The sequence below is a fragment of the Ictidomys tridecemlineatus genome, chromosome 2 (genome assembly GCF_052094955.1).
Source record: "Ictidomys tridecemlineatus isolate mIctTri1 chromosome 2, mIctTri1.hap1, whole genome shotgun sequence".
Taxonomy (NCBI): Eukaryota; Metazoa; Chordata; class Mammalia; order Rodentia; family Sciuridae; genus Ictidomys; species Ictidomys tridecemlineatus.
In genome coordinates, this window is record NC_135478.1 from 210387285 (window position 1) to 210405926 (window position 18642).

Here is an 18642-nt window from a genome sequence, read left to right on the forward strand (position 1 = left end):
GCTCTACCACTGAGCTACAACTCCAACCCCCGATGTCTTCATTTTATTCGGTGTTCTGTGATTCATTGAAGAGGTCTTTCTTTTCTCTTTTTTTTTAGGTCTATTTCTAGGTATTTTTTGCTCTTTGAAGCTGTAGTGAATGGAATTGTCCTGATTTTTTTCTCAGTCGATTCATATTGGTGTATTGAAAAGCTATTGATATTTGTATGTTGACTGTGTCCTGTTACAGTGTCAACTTTTTCTTTTTTAAAAAATCAACTCTGGAAATCTTCTTGTGGAAGCTTTAGTGTCTTCTAAGTATAGGATTATATCATTTACAAACTGTAAAATTTAACTTTTTACTTACCTGTTTGTATCCCTCTTACTTCTTTCTCTTGCCTAACTGCTCTGGCTCACATTTTAAGCACTAATTGATTAGGAATAGGGAGATGGACATCCTTTTCTTGTTCCTGATTTTAGAGGACATGCTTTCAGGTTTTTACTCTAAGTTTGATGTTGGCTTTGTCATATATAACCTTTAGTATGTTGAGGTAAGTTTTTTTCTATCCTTTTTTTCCTTCATGAAGGTGTGTGGAATTTTGGCAAAGTCCTTTTTTTTTGCATGTATTGAGACGATCATGTGATTTTTGTCCTTGGTTCTGTGTGTGTTATATTACATTTATTGATTTTCACATGATAAACCATCTTAGCATCCCTGGAATGAAGCCAACTTGATCATGATGTATGATCTTTTTAATGTGTTGTTGAATTCAGGTTTTAGTATTAGGGAATTTTATATCAATATTCATCAAAGATATTGGTCTGTAGTTTTCTTTCCTTGATGTGTCCTTATCTGGTTTTGCTATCAAGGAAATTCTGACTTTGTAGAATGAGTTTGGAATCATTCCATTCCTTTGTATTTCATGAAATAATTTGTGGAGTATTAGTATTAGTTCTTTAAATATCTGGGAATATTAGACTATGAAACTGCCTGTTATTGAGCTTATCTTTTTTGGTAGACTTTTTATAACTGCTTCAATCGCATTTCCTGTCATTGGTCTGTTTAGGGTTCAATTTTGGTAGGTTGTATGTGTTGTAGAAATTTATTAATTTCTTGTAGACTTTCTAATTTATTGGAATACATGTGTTCCAAATGATCTCTAATGAATCTCTGGATTTCATTGTGTGTTTTCAAAAATCTCCATTTTCATTTCTGCTTATATTAGTTAGCAGCTTTCTCTACTAAAATTAGTTTACCTAAGGGTTTATCAATCTTGTTGATCTTTTCAAAGGACCAGTTCATTGTTTTATTGATTCTTTATGTTTTTCTTTTAGTCTCTATTTTGTTATTGTTAGCTCTAATTTTTATTGTTTATTTTCTTCTACTAGATTAGGTATTGGTTTTTGTCTTTCTAAGACCTGGTAATGCATAATTAGATTATTTATTTGATGGAATTAAAATAAAATGAAAATAGAAACACCACATATAAGAATCTGAGAATACATCACAAGCAGTTCTATGATTTGTTTTTTTTTTTCCCGGTGGGTGTACCAGGGATTGAACTCAAGGGGCACCTGACCACTAGCCACAACCCCAGCCCTATTTTGTATTTTATTCAGAGACAGGCTCTCACTGAGTTGCTTAGTGTCTTGCTTTTGCTAAGGCTGGCTTTGAACTCCTACCTCAGACTCCGAGCTACTGGTATTACAGGTGTGTAGCACTACAACTACCTATAATATTTTTATGTACCATATCAGTTTTAGACTCAGGTCTAAAATTTCCCTCTTAAAATTGTTTGTGATGTATTCTCAGATTCTGATATGTTTTGTTTCTATTTTTATTTTAACAATTTTTAATTCCCTCAGTTTCTGCAATGACCCACTCATTCAAAAATGAGTTGTTTAATTTCCATATATTTGTGTATTTTCTGTAGTTTTTCTTGCTATTTATTTCTAGACTTGTTAGGGGTTCAAAAGATATAAAAGGTTATTTCAACTGTATTTGCTGAGACATGCTTTGTAGTCTAATATATGACCAATTTTGGAAAAAATTCAATAACTGGCTGGCTTAAAAGTCTGTTCAGCTGTTGTTGGATGATTTGTTTTGTAGATGCTTATTAAGTCCATTTGATCTATAATATAGTTTAAATATGTTATATCTGTTGATTTTCTGTCTGGAAGACCTGTCTATTAATGAGAGTGATGTATTGAAGTCCCCCATTACTGTTGTTTTAGGACTTATCAATTCCTTTATGTTGGTAATGTTGATTTTTATCTAATGACATTAGATAATGTTGATTTTTATCCAAGTGACATTAACATTTGGGGCAGAAATATTTACAATCTTTTTATTTCTTATTGAATTGCTCCCTTTACCAATATGTAGTGATATTCTTTGTTTCTTCTAATTTTGTTTTGAAGTTTGTTGGGTATGAGAGTAACTACTCCTGCTTACTTTTTGATTCCATTTGTATGAAATATTATTTTTCATCCTTTTACTTTCAGTCTGTAAAAATCTTTGCCTGTGCAGTATGTTTCTTGGAGATAACATACAGTTGGGTCTTGTTTTTTTAATCCAGTTTTCCAGCCTATGCATTTTAATTGGAGAATTAAGACAACTTACATTCAGTGTTATAGAGATATGTATATTATTTTCTGTCACTTTAAAATTTTTGTAATGTTTGAATAAATTCTGACTCATATTGGCTTATCTTCTGGTGAGATTTATTCTTGCACAAGTTTTCTTGGTTATTTTTATTTTCTTCTTCTGTGGATTTTTTCTAGCCTCTTCTTCAATGCTGGTTTGTAGTCATGGATTCTTATGTTTATGCCTATATAGGAAAGCTTTTATTTCTGCTTTGATTCTGAAGGATAGCTTTGATGGATATAGTGGTCTTGGTTTGCAGTTTTTTTTCTTTAAGGACTTTAAATTCATCATACTGTGCACTCTTGAGAAATCTGGAATGCTGATAGGTTTGTCTTTATAAGTGACATGGTGCTTCTCTTTTGCCACTTTTAAGATTCTTTTTTTTCTGATTATTTCACATTTTAACCATAATATATTATATAGAGGTTCTTTTCTGGTCCTGTCTATTTGGAATTTTAAATGCCTCCAGTACTTGCATGCCCATGACATTTCTGAAATTCATTGTTTTTTTACTATTATTTAACTAAATACGTTTTCAGTGCTATTAGTCTTTATCTCCCCTCCTTCCTCAAGAGCTATGAATCTTGACTTTGGCTTCTTAAGTTGTACCAGAGGTCTTGTATAATCTGGTTCTTATTTTTTTCCTTTGGTACTGATTGAATAGTCTTATTTATCCATCTTCTCCTCAAGCCCTGATATTCTTTCTTGTGCTGGATCTAGTCTGTTGTTGAGATTCTTCACTGAATTTTTAATTTGATTGTTGAGGTTTTTTTATTTCCAAGATTTCTGTTTGATTATTCTTCATAATCTCTGCTGAAATGCTGTTTTATATTCCATATTTTCTCCCTTAATTCATTTCTTAGTTCTTCTTTTAATTCTTTGATCATTTGAACAATCAACTTTTTGAATTCTTTGTCTGGCATTCATCTACTTCAGTGTTTATGGTTCAGTTGTTGGTGAGTTATGAACTTTTGGCGCAGTGTCTTATTGACCTGTTTCCAGTGATTCTGGTTTTTTTTTTGTGTGTATGCGTGTGTGTTTTTGCATATATATCGTGATGACTTTCTCTTTCTTGGTTTTTAGTGAGCAGTTACCTGTTTACACTGTGCCCTGGGCTCAGGGTATAATGCATCAAAGCAACCCGTCAATATAATCGAAGTGCAGCCACTAGCACTTTGAGAGAAGAGACTAAATTACCAGTAACAGCAGAAATGTAAGAGCAAACTGTATACTAACATGTAATGAAAAATTTATTAATACTGATCTCTATAACCACTAACAAGTGAGAAAAGAGGGTGAGAAATAATATGGAACAGATTGAAAAATTGAGCATTAATGATAGTGTGCTTAATATTTTGTTATGTATGAAGAAAGGAGGTAAATTGTGGAGGGGGAAGAGAGAAGAAAAAATTGTGGAAAGCAGAACGAAAGAATGAAAGGGAATAGAGATGTGAATGAAGAAGGGATGTATCAAGAAATATATTTGCAAAAATATATAAATTTAGAAAGAAATATAAAAAAATAAATGAGAGAAAAATACAAAATAGCTTACAAATAAAGTTAATGGAATAATAAACATGCAGACATGAAAATTTATCCTTATTAAGATTCAAAAGAGTGTGGATGAGGAAAGAGACAGGAGAAGAAAAGTGGAGAGGAAGAAAGAGAAAAAGGAAGAGAATAAAAATAAGAAAGAAGAAAAGAGGTCTCAAGAAAAAATCCCATCATTTGAAAAAACACAAAATGAGATAGAATAATGAAAAACAAATAATGAGGAAAGACACAGAAGAATAACTTCCAAAAAGCAAATACAGGGGCTGGGGTTGTAGCTCAGTGGCAGAGCGCTTGCCATGAATGTTTGAGGCCCTGGATTCGATCCTCTACGTAAAAATAAATTAATAAAATAAAGGTATTGTGTTCATCTACAACTAAAAACAACAGCAACAACAAAACAAACAAAAACAAATACAATGCCAATTATAAAAAAGTTAAGATTTCTCTTTTTTGGGTTTTAAAATGGAGGCTCTTCTTTATAGATCTTGAATTTTAGATTTCACCACCTTTGGGGAATTGGCACCCATCTCTTTTCCCTCTCCCTGCTGGGTTAAGCTCTGCTAGACCTCTAGCTCTGGCAGCCCCAGTGGCATTGGGGACCTAGAGCATATGCCCTTAGACCTTAGGTGCAGGCCCATGAGTAACGGTTAGCCCCAGCTGGGGGTGACAGTGGGTACATTCAAAATTTGTTGTCAGACTCAGTGGTGGAGATGGCAGCTGGAGGCTGGAACACATGCACTCAAGTTACAGCAGTGGTGTGACAAGCCCACCTGTTCTTCTCTATAGTAAATGGAAGTTCCTACAGCTAGAGACTGGATTTTTTTCAGAAAGCAGTTGTGTTCTGCTTTAACACATGCACAGTTGGGCAGTATAGACTCATTATGCCATATTTTTGGAATATGGTATGGACAAATTTCAGGTTCTCTGTGTCATCAGTGACATGTTCATCTTATATGAAGTATGTGTTCATTGGAGACTCAGTATATGGTTTTAAGCAATGTTGGTACCCAAGGTCAGCTTACTGTACAATCTACTCTTTGGTAAGTAAATGCGTTAATCTACTGAATGTTATAATTTGGTATAAACCAGTTAATTATTGGAAAATGCTTGTTAAGAGTGTTGAATTTTAGTCAGGTATGGTGGTACCCATCTGTAATCCCAGCCCCTCAGGAGAAGCTGAGGTAGGACGATTACAAGTTCAAAGCTAGTCTGGACAATAACAATAAGACTCCATATTAAAACAAAACCAGAAACAACTACTGATTTTAATGTTGGTTGATGTTAATCTATTCTTTCTGTGAGTGTTTAGATAGCAATGAAACAGTGAGGTTGTCCTATTTGTGCCAGGAAAACTGTGTCATTACTCAATATGCTGAACTTACTTTCTCTTCTTTATAGGCAGGGAAGGGGTGATCATTCATCAATTATTAAATGATTAATATAGAAGTAACAGGATAAAGGGCAATATATATTACTGGCTTGAGACTTTCTGTGGTCTCACAGACTTGATTTTTTTCATTTTTCTGGGAATGGTATTGAGATGAAAGCACTATGGATATCAGGAGCTGGGAATCTCTATATCAGTGATAAATGATATAATAGTCTTTCCTAATGCACATCTGATCCTACTATAGGATATCAGTTTGAAAGACTAAGGCTAATGTTCTCTAATAATAACTAATCAGGAAATGATATGACATATATTTTAATAGATGGGGAAACGATTGGGTCTTTAACATGTGATGATGCAGTTGTTGATCATTTCTGTTGTTTGTTATGTGTTTTCTGTGAAGGTAGCTTTAACCTTAAAGGAGCTTACATTCTAGCAGGGAGAAACAGGTGGTGAACAAATACAACAGCGTCTCATCTCATGATAAGTGCAGTAAGAGGGCATCCATGAGTCCTGAGGATGAGGTCATGTGGTTTGCTGTTACACAGGGTGGTCAGCTGTTGTTGCTTTTAGCAGCATTTCAAACCCCCTTCATTCCCTTGGACACTTACCTCTGATTCTCCAAGATGAGTTAGGAAAAAGCTGAAAATAAAGTTATTGAATGAGTGACCTTGGTTTTTGTGTCCCAAATTAATTGAGCAGATTTGTGCCAACTTTATTTTTGTCTTATAGAGTACAAGTACAGAACTTTGTGGTAACTCTTTTTCATGTGATTCAAAGCCCTTTTTATTTATATTTGTTTTTGAAAGCTGTAATTTCTAGAAAACAGACTGTTTGATAGGTAACTGGGTATTGTGTTTTCCTTCTCTTTTATTTTGCCTTTCTGTCTGCAATTCATTTGCCTCTTTTATTTTAAAGCTGATAGAAACTTTATTTTATTGCATTAAACCTTATAAGGTTTAGCAGTTTTCGTTTGGCTCATTTGGCTGTAAGGCAATGATTGCTAAACTGCACATTAGGAATTCTTCCAAGAGTTCTGAAGCTCAGGCCACACCCCAGAATGATTAAATCAAAATCTCTGGGGGTGGGCCACTGGCTTCAATAATTTTTACTGTTCTCATCAGTGATCCTGATGTGCAGACAAATTTTGAACTATTGGTATAGGGTTTACCTTGTGCCATGGAATAGGAAAAAAAGTCATTGTCATTTTCTTCATTTAACACCAGCTCCAAGTAGTCAGAAATAAAGTATTTTTGTTCGAAAGACATCACATGGTGATCTTCACATTTATGTAGAAATATTATTGTTTTGAAGATGCTTTGTTGCCACCCTCTGTTGCAGTTTCAGGATAGAGCTCATGAGTACATACGTGGCTTTTATAGCCTGATTATTTGATCAAATAAGTTTAGTTTAATAGTCAAATTAGATGATTCTTTAGGTTTGGACTGACTTGGTACTTTTCAGAGATGTCTTCTTAATGATATTTCTCATGCATCTTTGCTTTATTTTACTGATTGCAGGGCTTTAATGAATTGGAACTGGGGCACTCATTTATTAACCGACAAGTGGTGGCTATGTGCAGGGTGGCAACATGGAAGCAGAGTGGATTTAAATGCAAGGAGTTCACGATTGTAGTCCTAATTCAACTACTCATGGAATGCTGTGCAGCTTGGACAAATATATCATTTTTTCTGTTTTTTAAATATCATATCTATAGAGAGGAGATGCAAATATTATGTCTATATTATTGGATGGTTATGAGAATGAAAATTTTATGGGAAGAATATTTTGTAAGATACAAAGCAATATTCAAATTTATGATAGTGGTCAACATTATGGTCATGATAACCACTACTCAGTGTTAGTCAAGAAGAAAAGACAAGAATCTTGGACTTGTTTATGTTGAGCAGTGTTTCTATTCTGGTGTTGCCTTCAGTAATGTACATATGTTGTTTAGTCAGATAAACCACATGTGTGTTGATACACAGAAGTCTATAGGGTCTGTAGGAGGGATTATTTAGGTCAAGGACAATGCCCAAGTCATTTGCTGTCATCCATTGTATTTCTTTTTTTAGCCTGACATACAGATTTACTGAAGCAGGTTTTCAATTGGTCAGTCTGTGGCCAGATGGGAACTAGATATTTGTGTAAATTACAGCAGTGACAACTCTTGTTGATAGGAGACTTCTGTCTCAACTTGATGATGGTCTGAGAATGCAGATCAGTAGCTTTCACTTAGCTTGACACGATAGGAGAAGCTTATTAAAGAAGTCTATTTTCTCTGACATTCGTTCCAATACTAATTACTTGTGGTTGTCTCACTCTTAAAATGAAAGAAGCTATATTCCTCTCACATTTTGTGGGAGTTTAAGAGTTCAAGTTAGTAAAGAGCTGTGTAAGTGCCCAGCATTTCTAAGGGCTTTGGGGCTCTTTTGGAGTATGAGTGAAATTGTCTTAATTTATGTGTGACCTTGAAGTGATTCTCAGTGACCTCCTTTGCCAACTGTTAAGAAGAGTCCTATTCTGTAATCTTTCATGTCCCCAAATAACAAATAAGATGATAGGTTAAGTGACTTTTGGGATATTTGTAAAAGACAATGTCCTTATATTTTGAGGAGAAACCTAGGTTTTGATGCTCTCTTTATAGTGCACTGATGAAAGCCAGGAATTGCAGGGTCCATGAGATTTGGAATAAGGAAGGATTTTTTACTCAGAAGCTTTTCTATAAGCAATTTGCAATTCTTGTCTTCCTTATAAGGTGTTAGGTATAATTAATTTCATCAGGAAAGTAATGTGGACAGATCTGTTATAAGGCTTTTTTGAATAAATAACCTTCTTAATTTGGCGTTATGCCTCTAGAACACCTAAATGTGAGTGTAACTTTGGACTTGGACTTCTACTTGGATACTTTTATGTTGAGGAAAAAGTTAAGACTTTAATTATTTTGTGTTTTGAAATGTAAATACATACACACACACATATACACATATATTCCAGTGTTCACACACACACACACAAAAAGTACATACTAGGATATTTATGAAAGATCTACAGAAGTTAAAAAAAATCACAGTGACTTCAGTCTAGGGAATTTTAAGTCATTTGTGATATAGTCCACAAATACTAAAAATCATATGAGATCCAGTGATAAGCTAATGTTCCCAATGTGTTGCCAAATGATAAAAAGCATTTTTAAAAATAGTCATTTTTGTAAAACTTGGATGGCAAAATGGTTGGAAGGAATCAGATTAAAAAATATATTATTGCCTACGATGAGTAAGATTATGGGTGATCTTTTCCTTAGTGAGTTTCTGTCTTTCAAGTTGGTTGATGTAAAGAGCACACTCTGAATTACTTCATGATGAATAGAGCAGTAGTTTTTAGGTTGTGCCTAACTCTGAATTAAATTTGCCATGTATCATTCCTGTTGAGTACAGGTGCCAGGGTAGAATGATGCTGCACACCTTGTTTGTGCAAATAAACCACCGCCATTGCCCAGCACTACCATAAGACATAAATTGATATATAACATATTTGTGTCAACTTATCAAACTAAATCAGGAGCACCTGACACATGGGCATCCCAAATCATATCAGAAACACCAGACACAGGGGTGTATCACCCTCACCAAATGTAACCCCCTCACCTAAGACTCATCCAAGGAGGAGCCTCCCAAGAAGGGACACAGTGGCACTGGTTTCTTGCATGAGCCTCACTGTGCAGAATCACCACAGCAAAAAACCTTTGATTCCCTGTCCTTGGGCTTCAGCTCAGCATGGTTTCTTCTGCTAGTGATGACAGTGCAAGGGCACTACAAGCTGATACCTCAAGCTGACACTCTAAGTTGTCATTCTGAAAGTGCCATCCCTCTGAACTCTACCTTGACAACTCTGTGGAACTGGTTCTTTAAAACCCTTATCTGACCACCTCCAGGGACTCTTTGCATTTCTATTGCTCTCTGCCTTTGCAGAACATCCTGTCACTTTGTGGCCACCTCAATCCTTTCTTAGTCTTTTTAAACCTCTGTTTAAAGTGTCTATATATCACCTATGACTTGAGTGTTAGAGATATTAGGAATTAAGATTGGAGTGGAATTAAAGAATTTATGTTTGCTTAACCTAAAATAAAAGTGGAGTAGCTTATGAATTTATTGTTAAATTCTGATATTGTGGAAAGATATAAATATGTTCAGTCTATATTAATGCAAATCTTACTCACTGCAATTGAGCATATGTTAACTTTGAAATTTAGAATAAAAATAAAGTTTAAAGAAAAAAGTGCCTTTCTGGACCTCACTTTTTTTTTTTTTTTTAAATCCATAATTGTGTGGAAGTCCAGTTTCATCAAGCTTTAAACTCTCAAATAGAAAGTTCTAACCAGGCACAATAGTAATCCCAGGTATTTGGGAGGCTGAGGCACGAGCATCCCAAATTTGAGGCTAGCCTGGAGAATTTAGGAAAACCCTGTCTCAAAATAAAATAAAAAAGGCTGGGGATATAGTGTGCCCCTGGCTTCAGTCTCTGGTAGTGTAAATACTAAACAAAACAAAAGAAAACACAACCATACAACAAAAAACCTTACATTTTGTTATCTTTGAATCCTCTTGGGTTTATCTCTGTTCAGCAAAGAACTGAAGAACAGGACACAGATAACAAGCAAGCAACAGGGTTATTGCAAAAGCCTCAGAAGACAGACTTCTCCCAAGAGAAGGGGACCCAGAAGGGAACCAGAAGTCCAGTGGGAGAATTATGGCTTGTTTTTTAATGATCTCTGGAATTTCTTCCTTTCTTTATCTCCTCCTCTGACTATGCTCTCATTGATTGGTGTCCCCTGTGTCCAAGTGTCTATTTTAGGCTTTCTATTGGATCCCCTTCTTAGGAGTTTGAGAATAGAAATGTCTGTCTGATTGGGTTGCCAGCTTGTGTCCTGAGAACTTTTATCAAGCAGAATGTTGACTTCATTAGAAGACCCTCTCCATGCTTCTTTGTTCTGTCCCTGACCTCACTCATTGTGCCCTGGCTACCTAAGCCCCTCTACATCTCCCTCAATTTCATCTCCAGATACTGTCATTCTGTGAAGCCTGGTTGATGAAACATCATAGAAGACCCAGCTGCCCCTACTTCAGTAACAAAAATGAAATAAGATATTCACCTTAATAAAAAAATAGGAATTATTTGTGATAGAATACCCTATTCAGTAGAAGAATTTAAAAAGCCAAAGTTGGGCGAGAGTAGTCCAAGGTAAGCTTAAAAATAGCTTAATAAAATGGAATGCTTTTAAAACAAGTCAGTTTTGATGGCAATAGTAGGGTGAGACCTTTCATGAAACTATAAGTCCCATTTAATTTCTTTTGAGTTTTGTTTTCTAAGATAAATTCTATGGTACTTTAATGAAGAAATCTACAGGTAAAAGGTCTTTTCTTTGACAACACTTTATTTTACAGCCTCCCTCTTCATTCACTTATCAATAACTTCGTCTCATTTGCTTATCCTGTAAATTCCATTATCTCCCAGGCAGTCCATTGCATTAAGCTGTTAGTACCTAATATCGCCTCATTTACATTGACACATGCTTGACCTCAGCCCTTCTCCTCTCTTGGTTAATGCACCAACAAGCACTGATCTCTCTCTGGAGCATTATCATTTGGCTGTTAGCTGAACTAATAACAACCCTTCATTTGAGCTGATGAAGGTTTATTAAATAAAAACATGCAATAACCCTGGCAGTAATGAAGGGAGAATGGAGGTAGACTGCATCCTGTTTTTAATGTTGAGAGCACTGCTGAGTCTGCATTATAGGAATTGGTTTCCTGAGGGAGCTGGGGTACCTGACCATTGTGATCAATATTGTGTTATCAGACTGATTTAAAAATGGGCATTTTTGATTGCCTGATTTGATCACTGTTGATTAGCATGTGGGCTGAGGAGTTGGGGGGAAAAGGTGTTTTTGCTCCAGGCACTTGTCCTTGCTCTGTGATGCAGCTATCTTGGGAAGTCTGTCTTCAGTACCAGACTGTCAATAGCCTGAGGCCTTCAGACAGTGGCAAAGCTGAGCAACAGGGAGCCAAAAACATCATCTGTCTGTCTTCTCTAGTGAAGCTAGGATCAAACATAGTTTTTCCTTTAAGTTCTCCAACGTTCCCCCAAAACTTTGCCATAGCCATGACCCTTGAATGATTTCTCTTAATTCTCCCCAGCAGGTCTCCTACTCCCCCCACCCTGCCATTTTTGCTTGAAGATCAGTCCATTCCCTGTGCTAGCTGGTGTCATACTATAAGCAGAAGTGAAGTAGAAGATAATTGAGTTTATATTTAACAGTTGGGATTTTTGTGAACATAGGTTCATTTGCTTTGCACTTTTATGTCATATACATATAATATGGTATTATGTTCTGTTAGTAAAATTGTTCCTAATTTATCTGGATCAGTTACATATACAGGATTCTATGAAGGTCAGAATTTTCTACAAGTGTGTTGTAAAGTTCCAGAGATACCAAAGCTTTTAGACTTTCTCCTAAAATTGTTAGGTTTGTCAAGCTAAAATAACAGCAAAGTGGCTGTACAAAGAAATGAATTTATTTAGGAACAAAAGGGATTATATTCCAGGAAACACATGCTGTGATGAATCATAGGCACATCCAAGGAGGCAAAGGAAAAAAGAGGGTTTTAAAGTAAAATGAAGAAGTTTACATAATTTGTTTTGTAGAAAAGGACTTTGGTCCAAGTTTAAACAAACAGGGCTGGGCACGTGTCCTGGCAGAAGCATTCTTAGTTTAAAGTTGTGGTGGCCTATGTGCAAGGTTGTGGTTTCATAGAGTCGGGTGCTAGTTTATAATCTTAGGGATGTGCCCCTCCTTTATGGCATCCTGATTGCATTTTATTAGGGTCTGGCATAAGTAACTTCATTTTGATTTTGACAAGTTTCACAAGTTGAACCATATGAAAGCCAATATTTGATCATTTTGACCTGTAAAAACACATTTTGTTCAAGTTAATACAGGTAAGATGCCATATTGGTTTTTTGTTTTTCTCAAATAGCATTCAGTATGTTTTACCAGTTCCTATCTGATGAAGGTCAAAATTTATGCAAATAAGGTGTGGCAAAGTAGTAATGCTTGATGAGAAGGATGGGGGGGGGACTCTTGTAAAGGTCTTCCCTCTTGCTTAGAGGTGAGTTGGAATCACTCTGCATTCACAGGGAGTCTTGTAGGTTTCTTTTAGTCTCTGAAACTCACTGAGCTTGAAGGTAAACATTTGGAAGTCAAGGCCACCCAGGGAGCCAGGTCTGAAGTCACTGAGAGTTAGTTACCTTCTGGTAACTCACAGGTAGGGTACCAACAGTAATTACGTTGATACCAAATCAATCTGTCTTTCCAAGGCAGTTTTTCTATTTTTCATAGTCAAAGATTTTTTAGTATTCTTATTTAGTTGAGATTGTTCAAAGGTTTGTTTAACTTGTGTCTTATTTTATCCCTGTAGGAAGAGATGAGGTATTAATTCTCTGTAGTAGCCTACTTTATCTTTTTATTTATTTTTTATACCTTTATTTTATTTGTTTATTTATTTATTTATTTATTTATTTATTTATTTATTTATTTATTTATTTATTTATGTGGTGCCGGGGATTGAACCCAGTGCCTCATGCATGCTAGGCAAGTACTCTATCGCTGAGCCACAACCCCAGCCCTATCTTTTTATTATGTGTGTAAGTTGGGTGGTAATCACATTTTCAGAATAGTTACTTTGTCTCACTAGAAAAATGCCTCCCTAAGGGAGATTTACTCTTGAAAAGTGACCTATTGAAAAGTGTCAAAACATTTTGGAACTGTGTAATTATCAAAGTCCTGAAAGAAATATTTATTTTGGACTCAACAATAGCAATGCATTTGCTTTATTGGGTTATATAGTTGCCAAAATAAGCAAATTCTGAAGGTAGCAGATGGTTTAGTTATCAGATTAGTTTTATTTATTTATTTTTGATATGGTGGATTGAACTGGTACTTGATGACTTAGCCACATTCCCAGCTCTATTTTGTATTTTATTTATTTATTTATTTATTTATTTATTTATTTATTTATTTAAAAGAGAGAGTGAGTGAGAGAGAGAGAGAGAGAGAATTTTTTTTAATATTTATTTTTAAGTTTTTGGCGGACACAACATCTTTGTTTGTGTGTGGTGCTGAGGATCGAACCCGGGCTGCACGCATGCCAGGCGAGCGCGCTACCGCTTGAGCCACATCCCCAGCCCTTGTATTTTATTTAGAGACAAGTTCTCACTGAATTGCTTAGCGCCTTGCTTTTGCTGAGGCTAGCTTGGAATTTGCCCTCCTGTCTCAGTCTTAGAAGCTGCTGGGATTACAAGCATGTACCACTGAGCCTGGCTCAGATTAGAGTTTGTTCACTTATAATTTCCATATTTTTAGATTGAATTTAGATATTTTTAAAAAACCTTTTACTATTATCATTTACCTTTGTGTAACTTACCTTTCCCAAATTAAAAAATGAAAAGTTCAGTAGTTTCTTTTATAGGATTTATTCAGCAAAGGAGCTACTGAGCATGGCAAACTTCAGTGTTCCTCTAAAACATACAGACTACAGAATTAGGTATTTCTAGCTAGAAGTTTGAGTCAGATTAGCTGAAGACAAGCACTTAACTATGAAATAGTAATTTCCTGTCCTTTATACTGAAATAAGATTGAAAAATCGAATTTGGGATAGAATTTATGCATATGGTGGTTTTTAATCAGAAAGATTTTTCTTTGTTGTAGACCAGTATCTCAATTTAAGACAAAAAAATTCTTGATTATGTATATTTTAACTGTATACTTGATCTATTTTTTATGTTACAGAAACATTTTTTGAAATTTGTTTTCTTACATGGATAGGTTTCTAGTTCCACAACATGCTGTCCTGTTCAATATTGTGTGTTAAAGTATTTTGGGAATGTATATTTATCTTCATAATCCTAAAAGAAATATTTATTTTCAACTCTAAATCAGATTTCTGTTACCTTTATGAACTGTTTCCAACTGTGTTGACTAAAACACTGATATTCTGTTAGATGGTAGTAAGTATTCTGTGAAAGAATTCCCTGCTAGTAATATCTTTTTTCTTAAAAAGTTTATTTAAAAAAAATGTGTAAGAAAAATTCCAAATATATTTAGGTGACTCTTCTCATGATATAGAAATCTAACTTGAAGAAATGGTGTGGCATAGTGGAGAAGTCTAAGAGTTTATATTAGATATCATTTAGGGCATGAATGCATATTGTTTATTCTGTGACTAGATGTATAGGCAGCATTAATTTATTCACTGTCCTCTGTACTCTCTACTTTTCTTTCATCTGCTCTGTCTTGTCCTGTAATTTTATTATATATTTGTGACTTTGTTCAAATTTCCTGTCAGGTTGATTTTGATTTTTTTCCCTCTAGTATTGGGTATGAACCCAGGGTCTCATGCATGCTAGGCAAGAGCTCCACCATTGAGCTACATCCCAAGCCCCCTATCCTGTTGAGTTCTTTTTGTTGCCTAGTTGAATACAAATTCATCTTGATCAATTTCTATTGATGTTTCATCAGTGTCATTTTAAAAGTGCTCTGTAGTCATCGAATTGGAAAAACCCAATATTGTGGTTTGGATCTTGAATGTTTCCCAAAAAGCCTATATGTTGAAGAGTTGGTTGTAAGTCTGTGGTGCTTTTTGGAGGGAGGTGGTAGAACCTTTAAAAGTTGAAACCTTGTGGAAGGAAATTAGGTCATTGGGGACATGCCTTGAATGGGATATTGGGACTCTGACCCTTTCCTTTGTTTCACTTTCCAGCCCGCTATGCTACATGTTTCTGCCATGTTCCTCAGGCCACCCCAGGATCAAATCAACAGGACCAAATGCCGTAGACTTAAATCTCTAAAACTATGATCCAGAATTAAACCTTCCTCTTTATAAGTTGTTTATTTCAGGAGTTTTGTCCCAGTTATGAAAAACTGACTATCCCAGTGAAGTAACTTATGACTATTTTTCATATACTTAAAAACTACAGCCTCAGTTATGCACATTTCTAAAACTAGAAGGTTACTTAATTATTTTTCTTTTAGTAAATCCCAAATACTCAGAAATACTTAGTCAATACTTGGAAACTAGACTCTGTAGTACAACAGAACACTCTGTAGTACAACAGTACACTCACACTGGTGAGTGACAGGATGGTCTCTTAGGCTGAGTGCTGCCTCACCACGTTTTCCTTCATGTGTAACTTGTGGTGCAGGCTACTGAAAACCACACTAAAAAATGCTGAGTTTTAAAATTGATGTTCTAGAGATCAAATGTTGCATTGATAAACTATTTCTTCAAAATGGCTTGATACCACTAATAAGATCCGGGAGGGGCAACTGATGACTTTGCCTAGTTCCCAGAATTTTAGCTCTACAAATAGATTTTTAATAAGTGAAGGTCAGAAAATAAAGCACTGTATTTTCTAATAGGAATAAGAGACTATTCTTAATTCTCTTTTGTGGTGAGGTTTCCAAACTTTGAAGTTCTAAGATCCCCTTTGATTACATATGTTAATTGTGTTTTGGGTCAAGGAACCATTCAGAAAGTTTGTCCTATAAATGATTGGTGGTTCAATGAAGGAAAGAACCCTTGCTGAAAATGCTGTTGAAGCATCAGGTAAATCCTCTCTGAGATTCTCTATCTACAGAATAAATAGGTATTGCTAAAAATAATTTCTATGACACTGTATGCCAGGCACTGCATTAATTGTTTCACCTGAATTTTTTTGTAAAAAAAAAAAAAAAACTGATTAGATTGTTTTCAAAGTTGATATTGTCGTGTTGTTTTGTATTTGGAGTGTGAGCTGTTTGGGTTAAAAATCTTCATGCAAATTTCTACAAATAAATCAAGTGTGGATGTGCAGTGGGTGGTTTTTAAGCTTAAACATCTCAGCTGGATTTAATTACCTTAAGGGATAAGGCTACACGATGGGCCAGTGGTTTACCAAATTATTTTTCATTTTCTGGATCTTGATGTCACTGAAGGTTAATGCATCCTCTTTTCTTCATTGGAGACCTAAGTTAAAATCCATTTTAGGGCATAAGTGTAAATGAATTTGTTGTTTTTCCTCCTTGGAGATACTTTGGTCATTTTGTGAGGCTGCCTTTCCATTTGGAATTGCTGGCAGCTTGCACACGGCCCAGGGGCTCTTGTAGCAGGGGCAGTTGCAAGTCAGCGTGAAAATGAACTGGCAGGGCTTCAGAGGGCAGAGCTGGCCCAGGGCTTGTCACTCTTCCATTCCTTGATTCTTTCTTGCTTAACTTAAGCAAACTTATTTACTACTGACATTTGATTATAGCACATCACAAAACAAGTGATGTGTTTGTGGGAAAGCCATTGGATTTTTTTTTTTCATTAACCGTTTCAGAATGGTTTATATTTGGCAGCTTTGCAGTTTTCTGTATTCACTGTCTGCAAACTCTAAGATGACTCCTTAAACTGCTGTACATCTGTGATCAACCTTTTTGATCATCAGTATGTTTTGGGGCTTTCATTGTTTATTGCTTTTGTATGAGTGTTTGATTTGGGAGGCATATTTGTATTTATAATTATGTTGAGTGGTTCCCTGTGAAGTGGGCAATGAGTAGTTGGTCCTTATTTCCTCTACCTATTAGAGTATGAAGAAGTAGAACCTAAGCAGGGAATAGTCACAGATCTTAGTCCTTCAAGGCGCTGGTGTGCTCTTCCCACTCCAAGCCCAGCTTGTCGTCATGTCATTTCTTTTCGAGTCTTCTTTTTAACATTCTTTATGTCTCCCTCATCATCCTTTTTTTTTTTTCCCTCTTGAGGAATAGTACCGAAAGTATATTTTTCACTTTATTTTTTCTTCTTTTAAAATATAAAAAATATTTATATATACATGGACACACATTATTTATATACATGAATAAATGGGATCATATCAGATGTGCTTTTTTCCCTTTGTAGTTATTGTTTTGAGTTTCAGAGTCAGTTGCTTTTTGTTCTCAGAATCCTTCACCTTCTCTATTTATTTAGACATTTCTATATCAGTTTGATTAACCCCATCATTTTTATCTTTAAAATCTCCCAAACCACTTTACACCAGGAATATTGTCCTCTCTATAGTTTATCTTCTATTACCATCTAAATTACATTTATTCTCTCAAACTGGATCAGGATAAGGAGAGTCAATGATTTGCTATTTCCCACTTGAAGCATTTGTGTAAAAAAAAAAAGTGCTTCCTTCTGTGTGTGTATGTGGGGAGTGAGACTGATCTGTGTAGATATACATGTAACTTAGTTAGCCAAGCTCTGACTCATGAGCACCATGAGAATAGTATGGCTTTATTTGGTCTTAATCTTCAAAGGCTAAATTTGATTAAAAGCTGATTTAAATAGTTATCATTTGGAATTCTTGTGAGAATATGAATGATATAATCATTTAATTGGGGAGGTCACTTCTATGTGTCTTTCAGTAAGTGATATGTGTGGAATTAAATAGTACATATAGCATAGAGCTTTACATGCCTTCATGTTTATCTTGGTCAAGAATTTTCTTTATTTACCTTAGATGATCAGTCCTTTAAGAGCAGGACTAGACATCTACCTGATGCTCAGCCATGTTTGATGTATGCTCACAAGGCTTTCTGAACTGCCTTTTCATAGTACCTTAAAAATAGTCTTTCTTACTTATTGTATTGCTGATTATTATTTAATTGTCCATTATTGGCTCTCCTTTTGTGTCTTTTCAGGTATCAGCAGTAGAGTCTTTGGAGGGTCCCCTGCTTCAGGTAGAAGGACTGAGTGACCTCAGGCTGGAGCTTCACAGTAAGAAGATGAACCTCCATTTGGTTCTCATAGATGAGCTGCACAGGCACCTGTACATCAAGTCCACCAGCCGAGTTGTGCAGCGAAACAAGGAAAAAGGGAAAATGAGGTGGGTTAAAGTGCCTCTTTGTCATAGTGTCTTGTGGCAATTATCAGAAGAAATATTCTTTGTTTTCAGAATCTTCTAGTTTGTTTTATTTTTCCTTTAATGTACTGTCTCTGAGACTTGAAGATGG

General features: G+C 35.4%; 1 protein-coding gene across 2 annotated transcripts in view; it reads left to right on the forward strand.

Annotated features, from left to right (window-relative positions):
* Exoc4 (exocyst complex component 4) overlaps positions 1–18642 on the forward strand; it is a 782658-nt gene that overhangs the window by 45911 nt on the left and 718105 nt on the right. For both annotated transcript variants that reach the window (XM_078040565.1, XM_078040566.1), the window contains exon 4: positions 18331–18515. In XM_078040565.1, the coding sequence (XP_077896691.1) occupies positions 18331–18515 (185 nt within the window). The remainder of the gene's footprint in view (positions 1–18330; positions 18516–18642) is intronic.